This window comes from Eptesicus fuscus, chromosome 11 (assembly GCF_027574615.1).
Source record: "Eptesicus fuscus isolate TK198812 chromosome 11, DD_ASM_mEF_20220401, whole genome shotgun sequence".
Lineage (NCBI taxonomy): Eukaryota > Metazoa > Chordata > Mammalia > Chiroptera > Vespertilionidae > Eptesicus > Eptesicus fuscus.
Window position 1 is genome coordinate 43,528,113 of NC_072483.1, and position 24,771 is coordinate 43,552,883.

Consider the following 24,771-nt stretch of genomic DNA (forward strand, 5'->3'; position numbering starts at 1 on the left):
ACATCCCCTGAAAGGTCCTGGATTGTGAGAGGGTGCAGGCCAGGCTGAGGGATCCCCATCCCCCTCCCCGTGCACAAACCACGGCTCGTGAGCCGCATGTGGCTCGAAAGCCGCAGTTTGCCGACCACTGAACTAGAAGATGACATGTTTATTGTCCATTCACTTCACTGAGGGAGAAGGAAAGTCTTGAGGGCAGTGCAGTGTGAGCTAGAGTTTAAGTGAGGAGGATGTCAGCAGGTACAGATGAGGGGAGGGGCAACAAGATGCTCAGACACTGATGCCTGCCCACAGGGCCTGTTCAAGAAACAAGCAGTCCTGGAGGGTAAGCACAGTGCTGCAGAGTGAGGGAAAACGTTCTGCAAATGGATGATAAAATAGGAAAGGTAAGTTGGAGAAGAGTTTGGAGAACCTGAGATGCCATCCAAGGAGATTTAGACCTATCTATAGTAATAAAAGGGTAATATGCTAATTAGACTGGGAGTCCTTCTGGACAAAGCCATGATGGTGGGGCTGACACAGAGGTGGTTAGGGGCAATCAGTCCAGGAGGGGAGGGCAGTTGGGAGTGAGCAGGCTGGCAGGCAGAGTGGTTAGGGGCAATCAGGCAAGCAGGCAGGTGAGCGGTTAGGAGCCAGCAGTCCTGATTGCGAGGGATATCCCAGATTGGAGAGGGTGCAGGCTGGACTGAGGGAGACCTTCCCCCATGCACGAATTTCATGCACCAGGCCACTAGTGATTTAATAAAGTAGAAGGCATTGAAGATTGTCTATGGAAAGTAACAAGGAAAGCTCACTCTTTAAGAGGTATAATTGATGGATGGAATAAAATGGGGATTATTTAGAGGCCAAAGACAATTTGGAACATAATGTTTAAATTATCTGTGAGGAGGAGACTAACAAAGCCTAGAAGTTTAGATTTTAGGAAAAATATATAGCACACTATAATAATATTTTATAGCTCAATTTTATTCCAAATTTAGAAGTTTTGCTATTTTAGATTACATGTGCAAAATAAGTTTGAATGTCATTTTATTGTAAAAATGTTTTTTTCACTTACTAGTATTTTTCTTAAAAAATATATTTTTCAAATATCTATTAATGCCATAGTCTTAAAACTCTATTATACATCTATTTTTATTTATCTGCTTTTGAAATTCAGGTGCACTTTAGGAGAATATATATATTAGCTTACATAATTTTAATGAGTTTCCTGTGTATTTTCAATGGAAGTCAGATATTTCTGTGTCACCTGTGACAGCCCTTACCTTTTTTGTCAGCTGAGACTTTAAAACTATACCAACTACATTAGTCATTTGTACACATGATTAAAGAAAACATTGTTTTGGCAATTTCTAATTACTTATACTAAAATGTAAGCTTTTATAAATTAACTAGAAGCCCGATGCACAAAATTCATGCAACGGGCTCGGCCCTCGCAGACTTGGGGGCTTGCCTCGGCCTTCGCAGCTCTGGCTTCATCCAGAAGGTTTTCCGGAAGGATGTCTGGAAGGTCTTTCAGCTGTCTGGTCTAATTAGCATATTACGGTTTTATTATTATAAAAAATTAGATTTGAGCTAATTAATGCCTTTACACCCTCACACTAAAATTTACATAAAGACAAAGCCACTGTGTAGAGGCCAAGATCATTCTGAATGAGTTTATGTTCCGATTCACCAGTGTTTTGCAGTTACTTGTGTACTTGTACCAAGTTTTAATTTTCCTTTCAGGTCTGCTAAATAGCATGAGAAATGATAAAGTTTTACAGCTACATAGATGGAGATTGCATATCTGTGCCATTATTTTTCTTGCTTTACACTTAATTTACAAAAATGTTCGTGTCAAGATTCTTGGAAAGAGAACCTGCATAGTTTTTTCTTTTTCGTAAGCTTATGATAGTGGTTCTAAAAGTGTGGCTCAGCGATCCCTATCATTAGATTCACCTGGAAATGTTAGGAAACGCAGATTATCAGGCCCCACCCCAAACCTATTGAATCAGACTCTGCCAGGACCTTTCTGTTTCAACAAGCCCTCCAGGTGATTTTGATACTCGGTGACGTTTCAGAACTACTTGTTTATTGCATAGAGCAAGGTTGAACTGTTGAACTGTGTAAGCATTTTTGTCTGTAAATAAGAAGATTATGTTGCTTTTTCTGTATAGGTCTCCTTGGTTAGCTTGACTGCAAATGCCTTGGGTTACTCAGAGCTTGGTGCCATCAAATCCCTCAGGACACTAAGAGCTCTGAGGCCATTGAGAGCCTTATCCCGCTTTGAAGGAATGAGGGTAAGACCAAATGCTTTAGAATTTTTTGAAATTATAAGCAAGAACAGACAGACATTTTGTACCTTAGAGATGACACATCTATGGAAAGTTTGTGTCTTCTACATTCATACTGACATAACCAGTCAATCAATAGTATTTGTCATTGCTGGGGACACTCACAGACTATAATGCCTAAGTGCTTGTTCCTTACTAGATTTTTTCACTCTGTGGGAAATCTCTATTTTTGTTGTGGAGGCTTCTGATGTGAGTCAAGATAAATGATGTTTATTCCATTTATAAATGTGCAGGAAATCCCACTCACTGTAATTTAAACAAATCATTTCCCATCATTTCTTCATTGCTCCCTGTGACTGATGTGTTTTGAGCCATTCAAAGTCCAGATCTGGCCTCTTAGATTTGAAACACAGGCTGAGATGGCTGAAAAGTAGGTCAACTGTGGAAATCTAGCACTCATTTAGAAAGGTGGCACAAAGAACAGGAAGGAATTTGTGCTTATCATTTGTCATCCTGGGGCACAAAACCTGAGACCACATGCCCTCAGCACCGAGGAAATGATGCTGTGTCATAGTGGATTTCGTTATTTAAAAAGGAACTTTTAAAAATGATTTTTTTGTGATATTTGAAAATACTTGGGACTTTCTATGAATATTTCAAACACAACATTGTTTGGATGATAAGGGTAGATATGTGTGTCTGTGTGTTTGTGCACATACAGTTGCATGGAAACTAATTACTAGCCTCTAAATTCTTTTCACTTTAACAATTTAAATTGCTGTGTGTTTTTTAAAATATATTTTTTATTGATTTCAGAGAGGAAAGGAGAGGGAGAGAGAGATAGAAACATCAATGATGAGAGCAAATCATTGATCAGCTGCCTCCTGCATGTCCCCTACTGGGAATTTAGCCCACAATCCGAGCATGTGCCCTGACCAGGAATCAAACCATGACCTCCTGGTTCATAGGTCAGTGCTCAACCACTGAGCCACGCTGACCAGGCAGAATTGCTGTTTTTACAGTAGTAGTTTTCCTTCTAAACAAACAATCAAACTTTCAGTACTAGAATAATTTTCCTATTTTTTAATCAAATTTGCATATGTATGCACCTAAATCCTTAATATTTCCATAGATTTAACTGTATTGGAAAACACATGTGTTGTTTTTTGCTACCCAGCTTTTTAAAAAATATATAATTGTATTAACCAATATCTTCTCACATTTGTATAGTAGAGCATTTCCTATGGTGAACTTAAAAATTAAGTGTCGCCCGGCCGGCGTGGTTCAGTGGTTGAGCGTCCACCTATGAACCAGGAGGTCACGCTTCAATTCCTGGTCAGGTCACATGCCCAGGTTGCAGGCTCCATCCCCAGTCAGGGGCTTGCAGGAGGCAGTTGATCAATGATTCTCTATCATTGATGTTTCTATCTCTCCCTCTCCTTTCCTCTCTGAAATCAATAAAAAAAATAAAAAAATAAAAATTAAGTGTCAAGACAAGGTACCTCTGAATCATGAGAGTTGAAATTCTCGTAGTAACTTAACACTGTAATAGGTTCTTTAAAACTTACTTTCATTTATTTTTTAAAGGAATTCCGCAAAGGAGGATCCCTAGGGCCAGAAAAATTACATAACTTGTTCAAAGGTGCATAGCTAATTTGTGATACAAACTAGAATACAGATCTCCTAACTTCCAAACTCTTTCTCCTCCTCACTTGTTCAATCTCCGTGCTTCGCTCTCTTTGCTCCAGTTTTTCTATGTAGGGTGACCCTGTACTACATTGTTTGGGACAGTCCCGCCTTATACTTGCTTTCTCAGAATAGTTATCATTAGTATTCCCTTTCACCCTGGAAACTGACCCTCAAGTGTTCTCTTTTACTCTCAGATTTTGTATATTACATGTTATGGTTGGCATGATTTTTAAAAATTGTGACATTCACATGATTACATTGCTTCTGTAGGCATGTCATTATTTGTACTCGTAATTGTTTTTTGCATTTATGATTAGTCCCATCCTTTGGTGACAGTTTGATATGCATATCGCCTTACCACTTGGCAAAACATTCTACAACATAAAATATATTTTATACTATTCTGAAGTATAATTAAACATTTTAGTTGGAGCTACTAGAGACTAGTTTCTGCCTAGTATGTAACTTTAAGAACATATATATTTTCTCTCATTTGACTGTTGTTCTTTTTATAGTGTTTAAAAATAGGTAACCATAAGTAAATATTTGTTGTTGACTTTTCACCTATTTTTCCTTCTCATGTCAGGTTGTTGTCAATGCTCTTTTAGGAGCCATTCCATCCATAATGAATGTGCTTCTGGTTTGTCTGATCTTTTGGCTAATATTCAGTATCATGGGAGTGAATCTCTTTGCTGGCAAGTTTTATCATTGTATTAACTACACCACTGGAGAAATCTTTGATGTAAGTGTGGTCAACAACTACAGCGAATGTAAAGCCCTCATAGAGAACAATCAAACTGCTCGGTGGAAAAATGTGAAAGTAAACTTTGATAATGTAGGACTTGGATATCTTTCTCTGCTTCAAGTAGTAAGTAACCACTTTATTACTCTCTGCGATGTATTATTAAAGTGAATGTAAATTTTTTTTCCTGTATTCATCAATACATACTCTTCAGGTCCATCTGTATAGATTCTTCCTCAAAAATTACTGAACTCTCTATCTTCACTATGTTGAAAGTGGGCTGCTCTGCAAAGTTTATCTACTCCCAGGCTATGCATTAGACCCCAGTAACAGTTCTTTGTTATTGAGATTTCTTTGTGGGTTCCCATTGTTTTCCCCATCCCAACTCTACGAAAGTAGAGGCACAGGCCCTAGGGTGGGGTTGGGGTGGTAGATTTCCGTACTCTTTCTCAGGTACCTGAGAAGATAGATACAAGTCCCCATCCACCCACGCTTCACCACCACCCTAGCCAAAACTCCCCACCTTTACATCCTTCATACAGACTGCTACCTCATTCCCATGTTCCTGCCTGCTGCTTGAACACTTTCAGAGAGGAGAATTACTCTCTTGCAAATGAAAACCTTCCTATCAAGTCTATTATGTCACTATCAACTCATAGCAATTAGTGCAACTTTTCAAACGACCACCCTAAATTATGTCCACATGCTCCATGAGGTGACCTGCCCATACAATTCCCAACACTGTATGAATATTAGAGGGAAGACCCTGTGGCACTAAAGAACTGAAAAAAAAAGTACAAGACTTGTTTTTATGATTACCGTGTCCACACAAAAAAGCAAATATTTGAAAGAGTAAATTGCAATTGAATATAAAGTTTGTTTAAGATTAAGAAACTCCTTCTTACAGAATAGTGCCTCAAAATAGTATATTCAACAATATGGAGGAGATTTTCAGGAACAAACCATCATGATTCATATTAGTGATAATACCTGTTAGAATAGAAAACATAGGAAAAAAAGCATTAAGATCAAACAATTCACCATACTTTTCAACTTGTTTGATGCTAATACTACATACATAAAATTATCTCATCAAATTTCATGTTAGGAACATCAGATACAAAGGTTGTTAATAATTGCTTTTATAATAGCATGTTGTTATAATCTATCAGTGTTTAATTAAAGATATCAAAGATATATATATATATATATTATGGAAGAATATAAAGTGGAAGTATTTCCAAAGCATATATTATAAAACTTTGCCCAAAGAGTTTATATATTAAGTCCAAATCATTATATATACCTGGTTTACATTAATCTTGGTCAATCAATCTAATATTTAATTTCTTTTATAAAATTATAATTTGGGGGGAAGAAATTAAATGATGTGATTTTTTTACAGGCCACATTTAAGGGATGGATGGATATCATGTATGCAGCTGTTGATTCACGAAATGTAAGTCTACTTAGAGGGAAAATTGCTTAATTTGATCCAGTGAGTAATTTCACAGTGTTGTATTTTAGTGATACTGTCAATAAAATAAAACTGTGGTCAATTTATAGAACACATCTATATTACAAAGATAGACTATTCACTTTATTTTTTTTCTCACTGTGAATCTTTTAACATATTTTCTAGTGTCTAGCATGACACCTGGCACTTAAAAATTTGTTGACTGAATTTGAGATGAAACATTTTATTTTTGGCTCTGATAGTTATGGTCATTTGTGCATTAGGAGCCCTCATGGGCACTTTCTTCATCTATCTAGGTTTCCTTCAACTTTTATCTTTCTTGTAATGTAAGGGATCTGGTTAATGGTGGGAAAAAACAAACAAAAAACTTAATAGCACTCCTCCCTGAAAAGTAAGATATTTGTGGTAGAAGAATAGAGCTTTCATAGGTCACCTTATACACTTCAACACATTTGAAATTTTTTGTACAATTTCCATTAATTTCATTAATTTGCTGATTTCATTAACATTGAGGGAAGAAATCACATTAAAATAAAAAAAGATTGGTCTCTGGTATATCACCAGAACATGATAATTAAACTTTAAAATGTTATTTACCTAACACCAGCAACCAGACTTAACTCAAAAGAATTCCTGAGGGGTTTTTTGTTTGTTTGTTTGTTTGTTTGTTTTGTGTGTGTGTGTGTGTGTGTGTTTGTTTGTTTTATTCCACCTTACTAATAAAGAGAGCACAAGAGCTAAAATCCCTGCATTGTATCTCTGTAAGTGCTATGCCAAGGACTTTCTGACATTTTATCATTTAATCCTAAATAATAACCTGATCATGTAGTTTGACATTCAACTCTATTTTATCGTGGAAGCAAAGAGGATTAATGCACTAAGTGGTAGAATATGTTTTTGAACTTTTGACCACAATGGGCTTATAACTGCATTCTACAGTAGTTTTCTACTTATTTGATTACTTCATTTAAAGTTCTATCTTTTTTATCAATAACCTACATGACATGCAACTTACTTTCAGTTTCTATTTTAATCATTTAGCATACATTGTCTGCTACATAACTCTTTGACATTTAAACACTTTACAAAAGATGGAATCTAATTGCCCCTTAAAAATATGAAAAGTTGCTCACTCTTACTCTCATTAATCCACAAAGAAATGTAAATTTAAACCAAAATGAGATATCACCTGCACACCTACCTGATTGGCATATTAAAAAGTTTGATAATATTAAGTGTTGCCAAGGTTAAACAGCAATAATAACTCTTGCACTTTGCTAACGGGGGGAAAGAGGATAAATATTCCTTTAAAACCTTAGGAAGCATCACATCTACACTAATAAAAGGGAAACATGCAAATTGACCATACCTCTACTATGCCCACAAGCCATGCCCACCAGCCAATCGGGAGCGAATATGCAAACTAACCCAACCAAGATGGCTGCAGCCATGGAGCGAGCAGGAGGCTTGGCTTTCCCCGGCAATGGAGGAAGCCAAGCTTCCTGCCAGCTCTGGCCGGCCCTGGCCTCCGCTCAAGGCTACAAAGTTTCAATTATAGAAGATAAGTAAATGCCAGATACGAGGGACTCCGCTTGGGTCGCCAGGGAGTGTGGCCGGCCTGCAAACCACCACAGGCTCCTCGCCCAGGCTGCCCCACGCCCCAAGGGAACCCCCACCCTGATCCGAGACACCCTTCAGGGCAAACCAGCCGGCCCCCACCCATGCACCAGGCCTCTATCCTATCTAATAAAAGAGTAATATGCAAGTTGACTGTCACTCCAACACACAAGATGGCTGCCCCCATGTGGTCAAAGATGGCTGCCCCCTATGTGGACACAAGATGGCCACCACAGATGGCTAGCAGGGGAAGGCAGTTGGGAGGGACCAGGCCTGCAAGGGAGGGCAGTTGGGGGCGATCAAGTCTGCAGGGGAGGGCAGTTAGGGGTGACCAGGCTGGCAGAGGAGGGAAGTTGGGAGCGACTGGGCCTGCAGGGAAGGGCATTTGAGGGGGACCCAGGACTGCAGGGGAGGGCAGTTAGGGGTTACCAGGCCTGCAGGGGAGGGCAGTTAGGGGCAATCAGGCTTGCAGGGGAGCAGTTAAGCATCAATCCAGCTGGCAGGCAAGTGGTTAGGGAGTGATCAGGTTGGCAGGAAGAAGCAGTTAGGGGCAATCAGGAAGGCAGGCAGGCGAGCATTTGGGAGCCAGCAGTCCTGGATTGTGAGAGGGATGTCCCAGATTGGAGAGGGTGCAGACTGGGCTGAGGGACACACACCCCCGTGCACAAATTTCATGCACCGGGCCTCTAGTTATTCAATAAAGTTAAGATATTCTTTAATCCTGCAATTCCATTTTTAGCTATATCCTACAGAAACTATTGTACATACATAGGAGATCTGTGTACAAAAATAAACATAACTTTTTTTGCATTACCAAAAACTGTAAACAACTCAAAAGTAGTAGAAATGGACAAATAATTGAATATTATTTGTTGATAAAAATCATATATGAATATAATATGCACAACAATGTGGATGAATCTTCAAAATATAGCAGAGCTATAACAAATGTGTCTGCCATGCAAAATGTAGACACAATTAATCTTATTGTTCAAGAATAGGTTCCTAGGTATTAACTCTAAAGAAAAAGCAAGAAAAAAATTACCATAGAGGTCAAGATAATGATTACCTCTAGCAGAGATGGTCAAATTTATGTTTGGGAAGGATACGCCAAGGGTTTCTGAGGTCCTGACAATGTCCTGAGTTGTGAAATTCGCTTTATAACCATTTATTACATCTTACACTTATATGCTATGCATGCTTGTGTATTTATTGTACTTAATGAAAAAAACATTTAAAAATGACATTTTATATTACTTTCTACTACACACACACACAAATGAAATAAAAGTATTATCAAAATATGTATTTTTATAATATTTATGATATTTCCTATTTTATTCTATTTCATTAGGGGGAAAAAATAATGTTGGCCATTACCCTCTAAAGTGATTTCATGACATGTTAGGCCATTACCTGCATCCATTATCTCCTGTGACTGGTTAACTTAGTTGGTTAGAACAATATTCTGTGAGACCTAAACTATAGATTACAGTCAAGGCACAAACCAACTATCACACCTTTTATTGATTGAAAGTGTGCTGGACAAGAGAATTCATCATGCAGAATCTGTGCCTAAGGCCTACTTAATAAGATGAATCAATAGACTCATATTTAGAATGAGATCCTTCTGATATACTTATAACCATACATACCTATCATAAGAAATGTGTAAGAGAAATCATACCTTTATTTTTAGCTACTATATTACTACTAGAGGCCCGATGCACGAAAATTCATGCAAGAGTAGGCCTTCCTTCCCCTGACTGCTGGCACCGGCTTCCCTCTGGCACCTGGGACCCGGGCTGGCTTTCCTCCAGCCCTGGCTTCATCATGAAGAACGTCTGGAATGACATCAGGAAGACATCTGGTCTAATTAGCACATTACCCTTTTATTATTATAGATTCACCAAGCACTGTTTTAAGTACTCTTCATATATTACTACTATATTTAACCTTCCAACTACCATATGAGGTTTAGGCTTTATTATTTCCATTTTTCAGATGAGGAAACTGAGTCAGAGTAAATTTTAAAGGTTTTAACATAACATCTATTCTTTTGGAGGAGGAAATCCTCACTTTGCATGCCCTATTGGGGTATTTGCTTATAAAATACATTCATAATCTAAGTAGTTATTGGGTGAAATTAATTTTATTCCCAGTTATTGAGACATGCTTTGAGAATTGAAAACTGACATGATGTCCTTTTTATGAAATAAATATTAGGTCTAACAGCTGTCATTCTTTATATTTTGTAGGTAGAATTACAACCCAAGTATGAAGACAACCTGTACATGTACCTTTATTTTGTCATCTTTATTATTTTTGGTTCATTCTTTACTCTGAATCTTTTTATTGGTGTCATCATAGATAATTTCAACCAACAGAAAAAGAAGATAAGTATACTAAAACTTTATCTTTGCTCTAATATGTGAAATTAACATGTCATATTGTTTCCTTTTGGCTCCAAAATGCAGCCACCAAAAAGAAAAAAATGTAAAATCCATAAACTATTTTGAGAGACTTATTTAGCTATAAGATGGCTTACAAAACATGTATTTTATTTCCAGTATAGAAATCTGACTGACCAATATGGCATAACTTATATATTGACTATATGCATCTTTATAAATATAGATATTAATAAGCAACATTAGAATAGAATGTAGAGCCAATTTTCACACAGCTACTAAGGTAGATTATATAGCTAGCAAAGAACATATTTTAAACAAGTTTTGCTGTCATTTCTTTACTTTGGAGGTCAAGACATTTTTATGACAGAAGAACAGAAGAAATACTATAATGCAATGAAAAAACTGGGTTCAAAGAAGCCACAAAAACCCATACCACGACCTGCTGTAAGAATAACACTTTCATCATCAGTAAAAGCTATGTTATGTCTCACTTTCACAGCTCAAATTGTTAGATACTAGTATTTTTTTTAATTTTCAAAAAAAAGTTTTACCTTAGCAATGTAACTAGCTAGACCAAATAGCCTAAGTGCATGTATTTTATATATGCAATATGTATAAATATATTTTATATATAGACATGTAAAATATATATAAATAAAATGTCAGTTATATCATTGAGGAGCTTCTAATAATGTAGAGAGGAAAATATATCCATATATATATATATATATATATATATATATGTAGTGTTGAAATATTGTATATGCTCAGTGTATAGTGGAAGCAGATTGGGATAATTGGTGCATCTCAGATATGCCCCATTTTCTATCCAACTCTGTAGACTGGATGAAATCATTAATGAAACAAGTAACAGTGTGGTTGTTTTTTAATTTTATATTATCTCCTAGCATCTTGCCCCTCAATCAGATAACATAATTCTTTTTATGACCAGTTGTGGCTATTCCAATTATATATTTGCCATTTGTTGCTGGTTCTGTTTGATTGTTGTTGGAAATTGTTGTCAGGAAAATTCCGGAATTTTTTCAGAACTCCTCCCCCAAGGTATACATAGTATAAGGCAATCCAGTGTTCTCCAGAAATCCATATTCTATGAATCAATTAATGACAATATAAAACTAGCTATGCCCATGTTCAGTTTGTAAGTTGGCCAAAATATTAGAAAAAATAGATAGTGTTATTGAATAAAACATAAGGAATGTACAGTTTGAGCCTAGTTTTTGAGAAATAATACAGTTTGAATGGATGAGAAGAAAAGCAGAGTACATTCACTGTATGAGAAAATGTGTAGTCCAAGCCATGAAAATAAATATTTCCGTTGATAATAGTGACATTTTATTTAGTGGGTAGTAAATACAGTGTTTTTCTGGGTTAAATGAATGAAGATAACCACTATGAGTCTGAAGAAATTGATCTTAATTAAGCAATACAAATGCAATATAGTTAAAAGAACAGCATGCTAATGTGGGGAAAAAAAGATTTTAGAGACTGATTTAAGAAGATGTTAGAGACAAAATAACATATGAGTCCATAATATGGGGTCATGCCAAATAGGACTGAAACATGAGAGATATAGTATGAGCTAATAAGGAAACTCAATGGGATGAGGCAGCTATAAAGTCTAGGAAAAGAAGGAAGATATGTAGATAATGAAAAACTTAAAACAGTTGATTTTTGTGAAATAATTGGTTCCAATAACCAATGAAAGGAAATGTATTATAAATGCATTTGGAAATTCAGATGTAGTTCCTATGGGACGTCAGACTGAGGTAAGGATTTTAGACTTGTCAGACAGAATTCAATTAAGCTCTGAAGCATAGATTCATTTTTGAAAGATAATTAGAATAGAAAAAAAAAGTGCTGAGCAGGAAGCCTTGGGCACTTCCCTATTAGAGGAAGAAGTAAATCAAAGAAGGAAGAGATTGATTAGTAAGGCAGTATATAGAGAAAGGGATGATTGAGAAAAAAAAATTTTTAAAAAGACAGGCTGTTTAATTACATCAAATGACCTAGATTTACATGGATAGGTGTAGGGATACATGGGAAAAGATCAGGGCATTTAGCTATAATATTATTGGTGACAATTTGGCAAATTAGGAAATGATGTAGTATAATCCATCTTATTCAGTCATTCATTAAGAACGTACTGTGTGCCCTGGCCGGTGTGGCTCAGTTAGTTGAGCACTGTCCTGTGCACTGAATGGATGACAGCTCAATTTCCAGTCAGAACACATGCCCAGGTTGTGGCTCAATCCCTGGTAAGGGGCGCTTGGCTCTCACATCAATGTTTATCTCTCTTTCCCTCTTCCTTACTCTCTCTCTCAAAATCAATTTAAAATATTTTATAAAAAAAAGAATATGCTATGTCAAGCATTTGAAATTTAGTGTTGAACAACACAGAGTCTATTTAGTGAAGCAAATTGTAATAAAAAAGTCACACTAATAGAAATATCCAAGAAAGAATACATACACCACTTGGCTGTGAAAACTGATAAGGGGGAGGGAGCTCATTAATGGGAAAGTTAGGGAAAGCTTTGCTGAAGTGATGCATGAGTTGAGGATTGAAGAAAAATGAGAAGGTATCAATAGGCAGAGTGGAAAGAGAAAATTCCTCCAGGAAAAGGAGAATGCATATGTGAAGGCCCTGAGGTAGGAAGGCCAGTGGGGCTGGAGTGCAGAGAGCGGGGAAATTTCTGAGAAAGGGAGAACTATCCTGGGAGCAACGGAGGAACAAAGGATTTTTTTAATCGTTATCAAGGGCTAAGATGAAGTGATAGAACATAAATCTCTGGTGAACAAGGCCCCTAGGGTTATACCCCTTCCTCCAGCATATTCTACACCCTGGAATTTAAATTGGAAACATCAATCAGTGACTGAGGATTGAAGTTTTACATAGAGGTGACCCATTAGGAAACTATATGGGCAGGGACTCTAAGATGCTTTTTATTGATCATGATAACATGAAAATAAAGACTAAGTTTCTGCTTTTAAGCACATCTGAGACCACTACACTCCAGGTGCTGTATCTGAGAGAAAAATGACTGTGTTCTGTCCTGACAGAGGCTCCAAACAAGTGGAAGAGAAACTTTAAGTTAACTAAGAGCAAATCATTGACAATATAATGTCATCCACATTATGACAAACGTGAGCACAAAGTTTTCTCAGAGCAGAGTGCTTAAAACTTAAAACTGAGTTAGAATTCACCAGAGAAGTCCGTTTTAGATAGAGGAGACAGATAAACAAGATAAAATGATATGATGGAACAGTGATAGGAAATATCAGAAAGGCAGAAATAAAGGCAACATAACCAGACCTGGGAAAGGAAACTGCAGCAACCAAGAAGAAGGAAGACCTTGGAATGGGAATTCGATGCATTTATTAAGTCCAATCCAGCAGGCCAGATATGTATTCAGAGAAAAGCATAAAATGTAACAACCAGGTGGTGAGGTCAGAACACCAGTAGAGAGAATCCAGACCTGTGAATGTATGGAACCGGGAAACTATGAAGTGTACTAGTATAGGTAGCAGAACACCAGTCATTGAGAAGGTAGAGGACAGCTTAGCAGAATTATGTCATGGCCAATGCCTTAGAGTGCTTGATTCAGACAAAAAGCAGATACAGGCAAAAAAGAACAAAACATGGTCCAGTTAGCAGAATTGGTTTACAGGATGAGGACCTAATTTCATAAACAAGACATAAGGCCCGTTAGTGCTTGGAAATAGGTCCAAAATAAATTGGGCAAAGGTGGAATATCTGAATTGTGAACTATAATTTTTAAAGATAATTTTATTACAGAAGAGTTACCTCATAAAATCTTCACCCAGTTTTTCTTATTTTAACATCTTACATATCAAATTCTTCCTAATATAAAACAAACATGGCGTGTTTTTATAAAAAAGCTGCATTTTCATATTGCTGTGTTAAAATCAGATAAGTTGAACTTGATTTTCCCCCCAGTTCCTAAGTGAACTTTTACATATTCTTTGTTCCAGAATAAATTCCAAGGAATGGTCTTTGATTTTGTCACCAAACAAGTCTTTGATATCAGCATCATGATCCTCATCTGCCTGAACATGGTCACCATGATGGTGGAAACTGATGACCAGAGTCAAGAAATGACAAACATTCTATACTGGATTAATCTGGTGTTTATCGTCCTGTTCACTGGAGAATGTGTGCTGAAACTAATCTCTCTTCGTTACTACTATTTCACCATTGGATGGAATATTTTTGATTTTGTGGTGGTCATTCTATCCATTGTAGGTAAGAAGAGGTACTTTTATTCAATTAAGAAAGTTATCAGTGAAAAGTTGTGTTCTAAAACTTTGATATTAGCTGAAGGATTATCACATATGGCCTTTATTATGTTCGGATACTTTCCGTCTACTCCTATTTTATTGAGTGTTTTGATCATAAATGGATGTTATGTCTTACCAAATGCTTTTTCTGTGTCTATTGATAAGATCATATGACTTCTATCCTTTGTTGTTGTTGTTGTTAATGTGGTGTATTACATTGATTGATTTGCATCTGTTGAACCATTCTTGTGCCCCTGGAATGAACCCTACTTGATTGTGATGTATTATTTTTTGATGTATTGTTGTATTTGATTTGATAATATTTTAAAGGATTTTTGCATCTGTATTCATCAGAGATTTTGGTCTATATTTTTTTCTTTTTTTGTGTGTTATCTTTACCAGATTTTGGTATCAAGGTTTATTGGCCTTCTAAAAATATGTTAGGAAGTATTGCCTCTTCAATTTTTTGGAAGAGTTTGAGACAGATAGGTTTTAAATCTTCTTTGAACCTTTGGTAGAATTCACTGGTGAAGCAATCTCATCCTGGACTTTTATTTTTTGGGAGTTTTTTTTTTTAATATATTTTATTGATTTTTTACAGAGAGGAAGGGAGAGGGATAGAGAGTTAGAAACATCAATGAGAGAGAAACATCAATCAGCTGCCTCCTGCATACAGCTACCTCCTCCTACTGGGGATGTGCCTGCAACCAAGGTACATGCCCTTGACCGGAATAGAACCTAGGACCCTTCAGTCCACAGGCCGACACTCTATCCACTGAGCCAAACCCGTTAGGGCTTTGGGAGGTTTTTGATAGTTGTTTCAATTTCCTCACTGCTGATTAGTCTATTTAGATTTTCCAAGTCCTAATGATTTAGTCTGGGAAAGTTACATATTTCTAGGAACTTATCCATTTCTTCTAGATTATTGATTTTGGTGGCATGTAGTCTTTCATAATATTCTAGTATGGTTCTTTGTATATCTGTGATATCTGTGATGACTTCTCTCATTTCTGATTTTGTTTATATGGGTCTTTTCCCTTTTTTCCTTAGTGAGTCTAGCCAGGGGTTTGTCAATTTTCTTAATCTTTTTAAAGAACTAACTCTGTTTTATTAATTGTTTTAAATCCTCACCCATGTATATTTTTCCCATTGATTTTTAGAGAGAGTGGAAGAGACAGAGAGAAACACCGATGTGAGAGAGACACATTGATTGGTTGTCTCCCACATGCCACCAAAGTACATGCCCTTGACCAGAATTGAACCCAGGACCCTTCAGTCCACAGGCTGACGCACTATTCACTGAGCCAAACCAGATAGGGCTATTAATTTTTTATGTAGTCTTTTTGTTCTCTATTTCATTCAATTCTGCTCTAATTTTTATTATTTCCTTTCTTCTGATTTGGGGGTGTTTTTGTTCTTTTTCTAATTCTTTAAGATATAATGTTAGTTGTTTACTTGGGATTTCTCTTGTTTCTTGAGGTAGGCCTGTAATGATATCAACTTCCCTCTTATTAGTGCTTTCCCTGCATCTCAGACATTTTGATATGTTGTATTGTCATTTTCATTTATCTCTATATATCTTTTCATCTCATCTTTTATTTCCTCTTTGACCCAGTCATTTTTTTAGTAGTATGTTCTTTAATCTCCACATATTTGTGGACTTCTTTACTTCCTTTTTTGCAGTTGATTTCTAATTTCAACGCATTGCGGTCCGAGAATATGCTTGGTATAATTTCAATATTCTTGAATTTGTTGATGCTAGTTTTGTGACTCAACATATGGTCTATCCTTGAGAATGTTCCATGTGCACTGAAGAATGTATAATTTGATGTCCTGATATTTATTGATTTTCTGTTTGGTTGATCTGTCTAGAGCTGTCAATGGAGTAGTAAGGTCCCCAACTCTGATTGTGTTTTGATCTGTTTCTCCCTTTAGTTCTGTGAGTAGTTTCATTATATATTTCGGTACTCCCTGGTTGGGTGCATATATATTAAGAAGTGTTATGTTTTCTTGATGTAGTGTCCCCTTTATCATTATAAATTGTACATCTTTGTCTCTTGTTATCTTTGTTACCTTTAAATCTATTTTGTCAGATATAAGTATGGTTATACCTGCTTTTCTGTGGATACTGTTTGCTTGGAGAATCATTTTCGACCCTTTTACTTTGAATCTACCTTTGTCTTTGCAGCTTAGATGTGTCCCTTGTAGACAGCATATGGTTGGTTGTTTTTTTGTTGTTGTTGTTGTTGTTGTTTTGATCCACTCTACTACTCTGTGCCTCTTTACTAGTGAATTCAGACCATTTACATTAAGGGTAATTATTTATGTATGAGGATTTCCTATAGCCATTTTATCTTTTGTTTTCTGGTAGCTCTGTGTCTCCATTGGTCCTTTTCCCTTATGTTTCTTTCTGTTGTTTTTGTTTGGTGGTATTTCATACTTTTTTTCCTCTGTTTCCTCTTTATTTAAGCTATGTGTCCTGGTTTAGGGATTTTTGTGTATGGTTTCAATTAAATTTATAAAAATAAACTATTAGAAACAATGAACAAATATAGTCAAGTTACAGGATACAAAATCAATGTGCAAAAATCCATCGCCTTCCTGTGTACTAACAAAACTTCAGAAAAATAAATGAGAAAAAAAAAACAATTCATTTTGCAATTGCAACCAAAAGAATAAAATACCTAGGAATAAACTTAAAAAGAATCTGAAAGACCTATATATTGAAAATTACAAAGCATTATTAAAATAGATTGAAAAAGACACAAGAAAATGGAAAATATCCCTTGTTCATGGATTGGAAGACTCAACATAGTTAAAATTGCCATATTATCCAAAGCAATATACATATTTAATGCAATCCTCATCAAAATCCCAATGTCATTTTTTAAAGAAATAGAAGGAGAAATCATCAAATTTTTATGGAACCACAAAAGAACCTCAATAGCCAAAGCAATCCAGAGAAAAAAGAACAAAGCTGGAAGTATCATGTACTTTAAATTATACTACGGAGCTACGATAATCAAAACAGCATGGTATTGGCAGAAAAACAGACACACATATCAATGGAACATAATAGAGAGCCAAGCTATAAAGCCATGCATATGGACAGATAATTTTCAACTAAGGAGCCAGAAACACACACTGGAGTAAAGATAGTCTCTTCAACAAATGGTGGTGGGAAAGCCACATACAAATGAATAAAACTGGGTTACAGTTTGTCCCCATGTACAAAAATTAATTCAAAATGGATCAAAGACCTAAAAGTAAGACCCAAAAGAATAAGTTACATACAATAAGAGGAAAATATAGGTACCAAACTTATAGACATTGGTCGTAAAGAACATTTTATGAACTTGACCCCAAAGGTAAGGGAAGTAAAGGCAAAAATAAGTGAATGGGACTATATCAAACTAAAAAGCTTCTTCATAGCAAAAGAAACTGACAACAAAACAAAGAGGCAGCCAACTAGATGGGAGATGATATTTGCAAACAGTAGCTCCAACAAAGGTTTAATTTCCAAGATATATAAAGAACTCATAAAACTCAACACCAAACAAACAAACACTCCAATAAAAAAAATGGTCAGAGGACCTGAAAATATACTGCATGGCAAATAGGTATATGAAAAGATGTTCAACCTCACTAGCAATTAGGAAGTTGCAAATCAAAACTACAGTGAGATACGACCTCACACCTGTTAGAGTGGCTAGTCTCAATAAGACAAGCAATAACAAGTGTTGGAGAGGTTGTGGAAAAAAGGGAACCCTCATTCATTGCTGGTAGGAATGTAGATTGGTACAACCACTATGGAAAGCAGTCTGGCTATTCCTCAAAAAATTAAGAATATCATAGCAGCACAATTTACAATAGTTAAGATTTGGAAACAGCCTAAGTGCCCATCAGCAGATGAGTGGATTAAAAAACTGTGGTAGAGCTACACAATGGAATACTACGCTGCCACTGCGGTAAAAAAGGAGTTCTTACCATTTGCAACAACATGGATGGAGCTGGAGAGCATTATGCTAAGTGAAATAAGCCAGTCAGAGAAAGATAAATATCACATGATCTCACTCATTTATGGAAAATAATGAACAACATAAACTGATGAACAAAAACAGATCCAGAGACAGAGAAACATTGATCAGAACGTCAAACCTAAGGGAAGGTAGGGGAGGGTGGGTAAAGGGGGAATAAGGGCACATGTAATACCTTAATTAATAATTTAAAAAAAAAGTACAGTCCTTTGGTTGATCTCTCCCCCATTCATGCCTTTACCCCCCTGTTGTCTGTGTCCATTGGTTAGGCTTATATGCATGCATACAAGTCCTTTGGTTGATCTCTCCCCCTTTCAGAAGTAGACATTGGTTCAAAAATTCAAAACAGATTCATTATCTTTAATACATATTAATTATTTATGTATGTGACATTAAATGAGATGCTAGAAGCAAAAACAAAAGATTTAAGACAAGATTCTGCCTATTTGAGGAATAAGAACATACACATACAGAGAAAAATAGCATTGCACTATTTACACTATTTATACACTTTCTCTGATAAAACAGAATTTAGAAAAAATGTCCTGTTTCATTTATTCCTCACAAAAGAGCTATGTGGTAGAAATATAATGATTAAAGGATAAGACTCAGGGGTCATTCAGGCCTGGCCTGGGGCCACCCTGTTTCTACTACTTACCAGCTCTGTGACCAGTGGCAGGTTACTTCACCTCCCAAATACCTCGTTTTCTAAAAAACATTTCTGTGAAGTGTTGTGAGGATTAAATGAGAGTGTGTAAGTACATACACTTAGCACTGAGCCTAGCACAAAAAAAAGATACAGTAAATTTTAAGTTTAACAATAACAACAAAACAATAACATGAGGGATTATAACCATTTAGTAATACATAAAATTGAGGGCCAGGATTCAGTCCCAAGCATGTCTGTCTCCAAAGCTGGGATTCTCCCCTGTACACCATTTTACACCTCCCAAATAAAACGAGTCACAGCCATCTCAAAAGACTAAAGACTCTCACATTCCTGATCCAAAATCACATGCCTTGTCCATTATTTCTTATGCAAATACCAGAACTAGTATTTTAGAAATATAAATCCATTTCTATGCTTGGCTGCCCTATACTTTGTGGCATATTTAGACCTTCAGTGGTTGGGTATTTCTTTTGATAGATGGTTTTCTTAAACTAGGAAAAATGGCTATTAATACCTTCAGTTAGTAGAAAGGTGTTCATGTTGTATATATATTCATATGCATATAAGCTTATATGCATATGAATATATATACATACACCAAATATGCCAGTTTTATTTTGCTGAACAAAATTGCAGATGGTTTGTGTGTGTTAATGTATGTACTAGTATATACCTAATTCTCACGTTCACATTTTATAAAACTAGTTAACGTTTATCTTAGCAATGTAAATTTTTATTTGCTGCTGTTAAATATAACCCTATATTTGTTGTTGTCTCCTGGTTTTCCACAGGTATGTTTCTGGCTGAGCTGATAGAAAAATATTTTGTGTCCCCTACCCTGTTCCGAGTGATCCGTCTTGCCAGGATTGGCCGGATCCTACGTCTGATCAAAGGGGCCAAGGGGATCCGCACGCTGCTCTTTGCTCTGATGATGTCCCTCCCTGCGTTGTTTAACATTGGCCTCCTGCTCTTCCTGGTCATGTTCATCTACGCCATCTTTGGAATGTCCAACTTTGCCTATGTCAAGAGGGAAGTTGGAATTGATGACATGTTCAACTTTGAAACCTTTGGCAACAGCATGATCTGCCTGTTCCAGATCACCACCTCTGCTGGCTGGGACGGGTTGCTAGCACCTATTCTTAATAGTGGGCCTCCAGACTGTGACCCTGAAAAAGATCACCCTGGAAGCTCAGTTAAGGGAGACTGTGGGAACCCATCTGTTGGGATTTTCTTTTTCGTCAGTTACATCATCATATCATTTCTGGTTGTGGTGAACATGTACATCGCTGTCATCCTGGAGAACTTCAGTGTCGCTACTGAAGAAAGTGCAGAGCCCCTGAGTGAGGATGACTTTGAGATGTTCTACGAGGTCTGGGAGAAGTTTGATCCCGATGCCACCCAGTTTATAGAGTTCTCCAAGCTCTCTGATTTTGCAGCTGCCCTGGATCCTCCTCTTCTGGTAGCAAAACCAAACAAAGTCCAGCTCATTGCCATGGACCTGCCCATGGTCAGTGGGGACCGGATCCACTGCCTCGACATTTTATTTGCCTTTACAAAGCGTGTTTTGGGTGAGAGTGGAGAGATGGATGCCCTTCGGGTACAGATGGAAGAGCGGTTCATGGCATCGAACCCATCCAAAGTCTCCTATGAACCCATCACCACCACTTTGAAACGCAAACAAGAGGAGGTGTCTGCTACCATTATCCAGAGGGCTTATCGATGCTACCTCTTGAAGCAAAAAGTTAAAAAGGTCTCAGCTATATATAAGAAAGACAAAGAAGGTCACGGAACACCTATCAAAGAAGATATCAAAGAAGATATCCTTATCGATAAACTAAATGAGAATTCAACTCCAGAGAAAACCGATGTGACACCTTCTACCACATCTCCACCTTCCTATGATAGTGTGACCAAACCGGAAAAAGAAAAATTTGAAAAAGACAAATCAGAAAAGGAAGACAAAGGGAAAGATATCAGGGAAAGTAAAAAGTAAAAAAGAAACAATACTTCTTTTGTGATCAATTGTTTACAGCCTGTGATGGTGATGTATTAGTGTCAACAAGACTCCCACAGGAGGTCTATGCCAAACTGACTGTTTTTACAAATGTATACTTAAGGTCAGTGCCTCTAACAAGACAGGGACCTCTGGTCAGCCAACTGGGACTCAACAAACCAGAAAATCAGCATTGACAGGAGGTTTCTGTTTTCACAACCAGCTGACACTGCTGAAGAGCAGAGATGTAATGGCTACTCAGACTATAGGAACCAATTTAAAGGGGGGAGGGAGGTTAAATTTTTATGTAAATTCAACACGCGACACTTGATAACAGTAATGGTCACCACTGTTTATGTTTAACTGCCGCACCTGCCATATTTCTACAAAATGTACGCTGTGAATTTATTGCTTTTTTTTTTCTTTTGGTTTTAATTCACAGGTTGTTTACTATTATATGTGACTATTTTTGTAAATGGGTTTATGTTTGGGGAGAGGGATTAGAGGTAGGAAATCTTTACATTTCTCTACCGTATAATGATATATTTTAAATGAAGGCATGCTGCACTTCTCATTCACACATGAAAAAAAATCATATCACAAAAGGAAAGAGTTTACTTCTTGTTTCAGGATGTTTTTAGATTTTTGAGGTGCTTAAATAGCTATTCATGTTTTTAAGGTGTCTCATCCAGAAAAATTTTAATGTGCCTGTAAATGTTCCATAGAATTCACAAGCATTAAAGAACTGTTTTATTTTTACATAATTCATTATATGTACATGTATATATGTATATATGTATATGTGCGTGTATATACATATAGGTGTATATACACACACCATTACATAGTCATTCAGAATCCCGGCAGCATGACTATAACATTTTTGATAAGTGCCCTTTGGCATAAAATAAAACTATTCTATCAGTCCTTTCTAAGAACCTGAATTGACCAAAAAGCATCCCCCACCACCACTTTATAAAGTTGATTCTGCTTTTTCCTGCAGTATTGTTTAGCCATTTTCTGCTCTTGGTGAGGTTGACAGTGTATATGTCAATTTAAAAAAATAAAATTCTGCTTTGTAAATAGTAATTTTACCCAGTGGTGCATGTTTGAGCAAACAAAAATGATGACTTAAGCACAGTAACTATTGCATCAAATATGTACCACAGTAAGTATAGTTTGCCAGCTTTCAACAGGTAATATGATGTCATTGGTTCCATTATAGTTTGAAGCTGTCACTGCTGCATGTTTATCTCGCCTAAGCTGCTGTATCTTACTCCTTCCACTGTTCAGAAGTCTAATATGGGAAGCCATACGCCAGTGGTAAAGTGAAACCAGTTGTTCTACCAAGACCTCATTCTTCATGTCATGAAGCAATAGGCAGCAGCAAAGAAGAGCTTCTTGCTTTTTCTTCTTCCAATCTCCATTGAACACACTATGGTTAAAAAGCCCAACTGAGCAAACATGTTGCAAGCCGCTTAAATCTGTTGAAAATATATGGTTAGAGTTTTCTAAGAAAATATAAATACTGTAAAAAGTTCATTTGATTTTATTTTCAGCTTTTTGTACATAAAATGAGAAATTAAGAGTATCTTCAGGTTGATGTCACAGTCACTATTGTTAGTTTCTGTTCCTAGCACTTTTAAATTAAGGCACTTCACAAAATAAAAAACAAAGACTAAGATGCAGTGTAGATTTCTGCTTTTTTATTAGTACTGTAAACTTTGTACACAATTCAATGTGAGACAAATATCAGACTAAGTCCAACATTTATTTGCTTTCCAAGTAATGCCTTATCATCGAAAGGCTTAAGGAAAGATCAGCTGATATGCGTGGCATTGCTTGATCAGATGTTTCCACCTAGTCTTTATATTGAGTAAATCATCAGTCTTTTCTAGTGTTTGTTTATACAGATAGATCTTATTCTCATTGGCCCAAATGGCGTTATAACTGTATCAGGTATGATATGAGATCCAAGCTTTCCCCCCCACCCCCACAGAATCAGATAGTGAAATTATATTACCAGTTCTAGCAAAACATTTTGTGTTTCTTTCACAAACAACATTAAATGTAGATTCTTTATACTAAAGCTATTGACTTGTAGTGTGTTGGTGAAATGCATGCAGGAAAATGCTATTACCATAAAGAACGGTAAACCACATTACAATCAAGCCAAAAGAATAAAGGTTTTGCTTTTGTTTTTGTATTTAATTGTTCTGTCTTTGTTTCTATCTTTGAAATGACATTAAAAGGTAAATTTCTATCATGTAAAAATGATCAATCATAAAAAATTAATGTAAAGAATACACATGAAATATAATAATTCATCTTTAAATTTTTTTCATGGAATGGAAATTAATTAAGAAGAGTGTACTGGATATCTAGTTTTAATATAGGCCAAAAGCCTAGATATGGTATTGGTTAGTGGAAAGTTATAAAAATTAATAAAAATTGACTAACATTTTAAGTGGTGCATCCTTTCTCCTTCCCTCCACATACTATTTTGTTTTGTTTTCCTCTTTTTCATTTTAGTTTCTTCCCTATGTATTCTTGATCTACTTTTCCACCTCTTCCTTGGACTCTCAGTATTTTTCATTCAGGATATCTTCTTTCTTTTCTGTTTACCAAATTTCTTATTTGTCACAATCTGGACTTGTGCACTTAACCCCTAATAATCTATTGCCACTATAAAAAGTCCATATAGTAGCTATTTACTTCTACAATTAACTTGCCAAAAATTCAAAGTGAGCTTAGATCTGTAGTCTTCATAAAACACAAACAAAATGACACAGCTTTGGTTTTTGCATTTAATTACAAGCAGTTTATGAAATGTTTCTCAAGACAGATTGTATATTATAATTACCCAAGACACTTTTTAAAAATGCCAATGCATGAACCAAGACCAGACCACCTGAACTCGTATTTCTGGAGATCAGACTTAAGCATCTAATTGTTTAAAGGTTCCTATTGGTGCTGATTCAGATGAAGGAATGAGAGTCAATGATTTATGGTATCCTTGCCCAATAGGAAAATATATTCTACAGAAAATGCACCTGTTCCCTTTAGAAATTATAACTCATCATGTACAAATGAGGTTACCAATATTAATGGCTTTGGGGGTGTTTGTCTTGTAGTATGACAATGATACATTTATATCAGGGGTTCTCTTCGAGGACAGGAGGAGGTGGAAAAGGGATTCCATAAGAATAGTGTACAGAGCTTTTCAAATTACACATATATACTCACACACATAATATGGCACTGTAACCACCCCTTGTATACTGTATACTGCATGAGGTGAATATGGAGCTGGTTTTGGAAATAGTATGGATTCATAAAATATCCCTCCCCTACCCAGGTGAATCCTATGTGCCTTGTTGTGTAAGAACCATTAATCTGGGCCAATGGGAGGCAGCTTACACTCACCACCATAAAATAAACATTCAATTTGTCATTATCAAGTCATGAATTTAAACAGGAAAGATTCCCATTCTCAAACTCCCCATTCTTGAATACCTCTCATCTCACTTGTTTTCTAGATC

General features: G+C 36.4%; 1 protein-coding gene across 7 annotated transcripts in view; it reads left to right on the forward strand.

Moving 5' to 3' along the window:
- Nucleotides 1-21,229, forward strand: part of SCN2A (sodium voltage-gated channel alpha subunit 2) — a 90,612-nt gene extending 69,383 nt beyond the window's left edge. For 4 of the 7 annotated variants that reach the window (XM_054722817.1, XM_054722814.1, XM_054722815.1 and 1 more), the window contains exons 20-26: nucleotides 2,157-2,279; nucleotides 4,549-4,830; nucleotides 6,110-6,163; nucleotides 10,057-10,194; nucleotides 10,552-10,656; nucleotides 14,224-14,494; nucleotides 20,028-21,229. In XM_054722817.1, coding sequence (XP_054578792.1) covers nucleotides 2,157-2,279; nucleotides 4,549-4,830; nucleotides 6,110-6,163; nucleotides 10,057-10,194; nucleotides 10,552-10,656; nucleotides 14,224-14,494; nucleotides 20,028-21,229 — 2,175 coding nt within the window. Of the gene's footprint in view, nucleotides 1-2,156; nucleotides 2,280-4,548; nucleotides 4,831-6,109; nucleotides 6,168-10,056; nucleotides 10,195-10,551; nucleotides 10,657-14,223; nucleotides 14,495-20,027 lie in introns of all 7 variants that reach the window. The other 3 variants (XM_054722820.1, XM_054722816.1, XM_054722819.1) reach the window with 1 other exon arrangement.
- The last annotated feature ends 3,542 nt before the right edge of the window (nucleotides 21,230-24,771 follow it).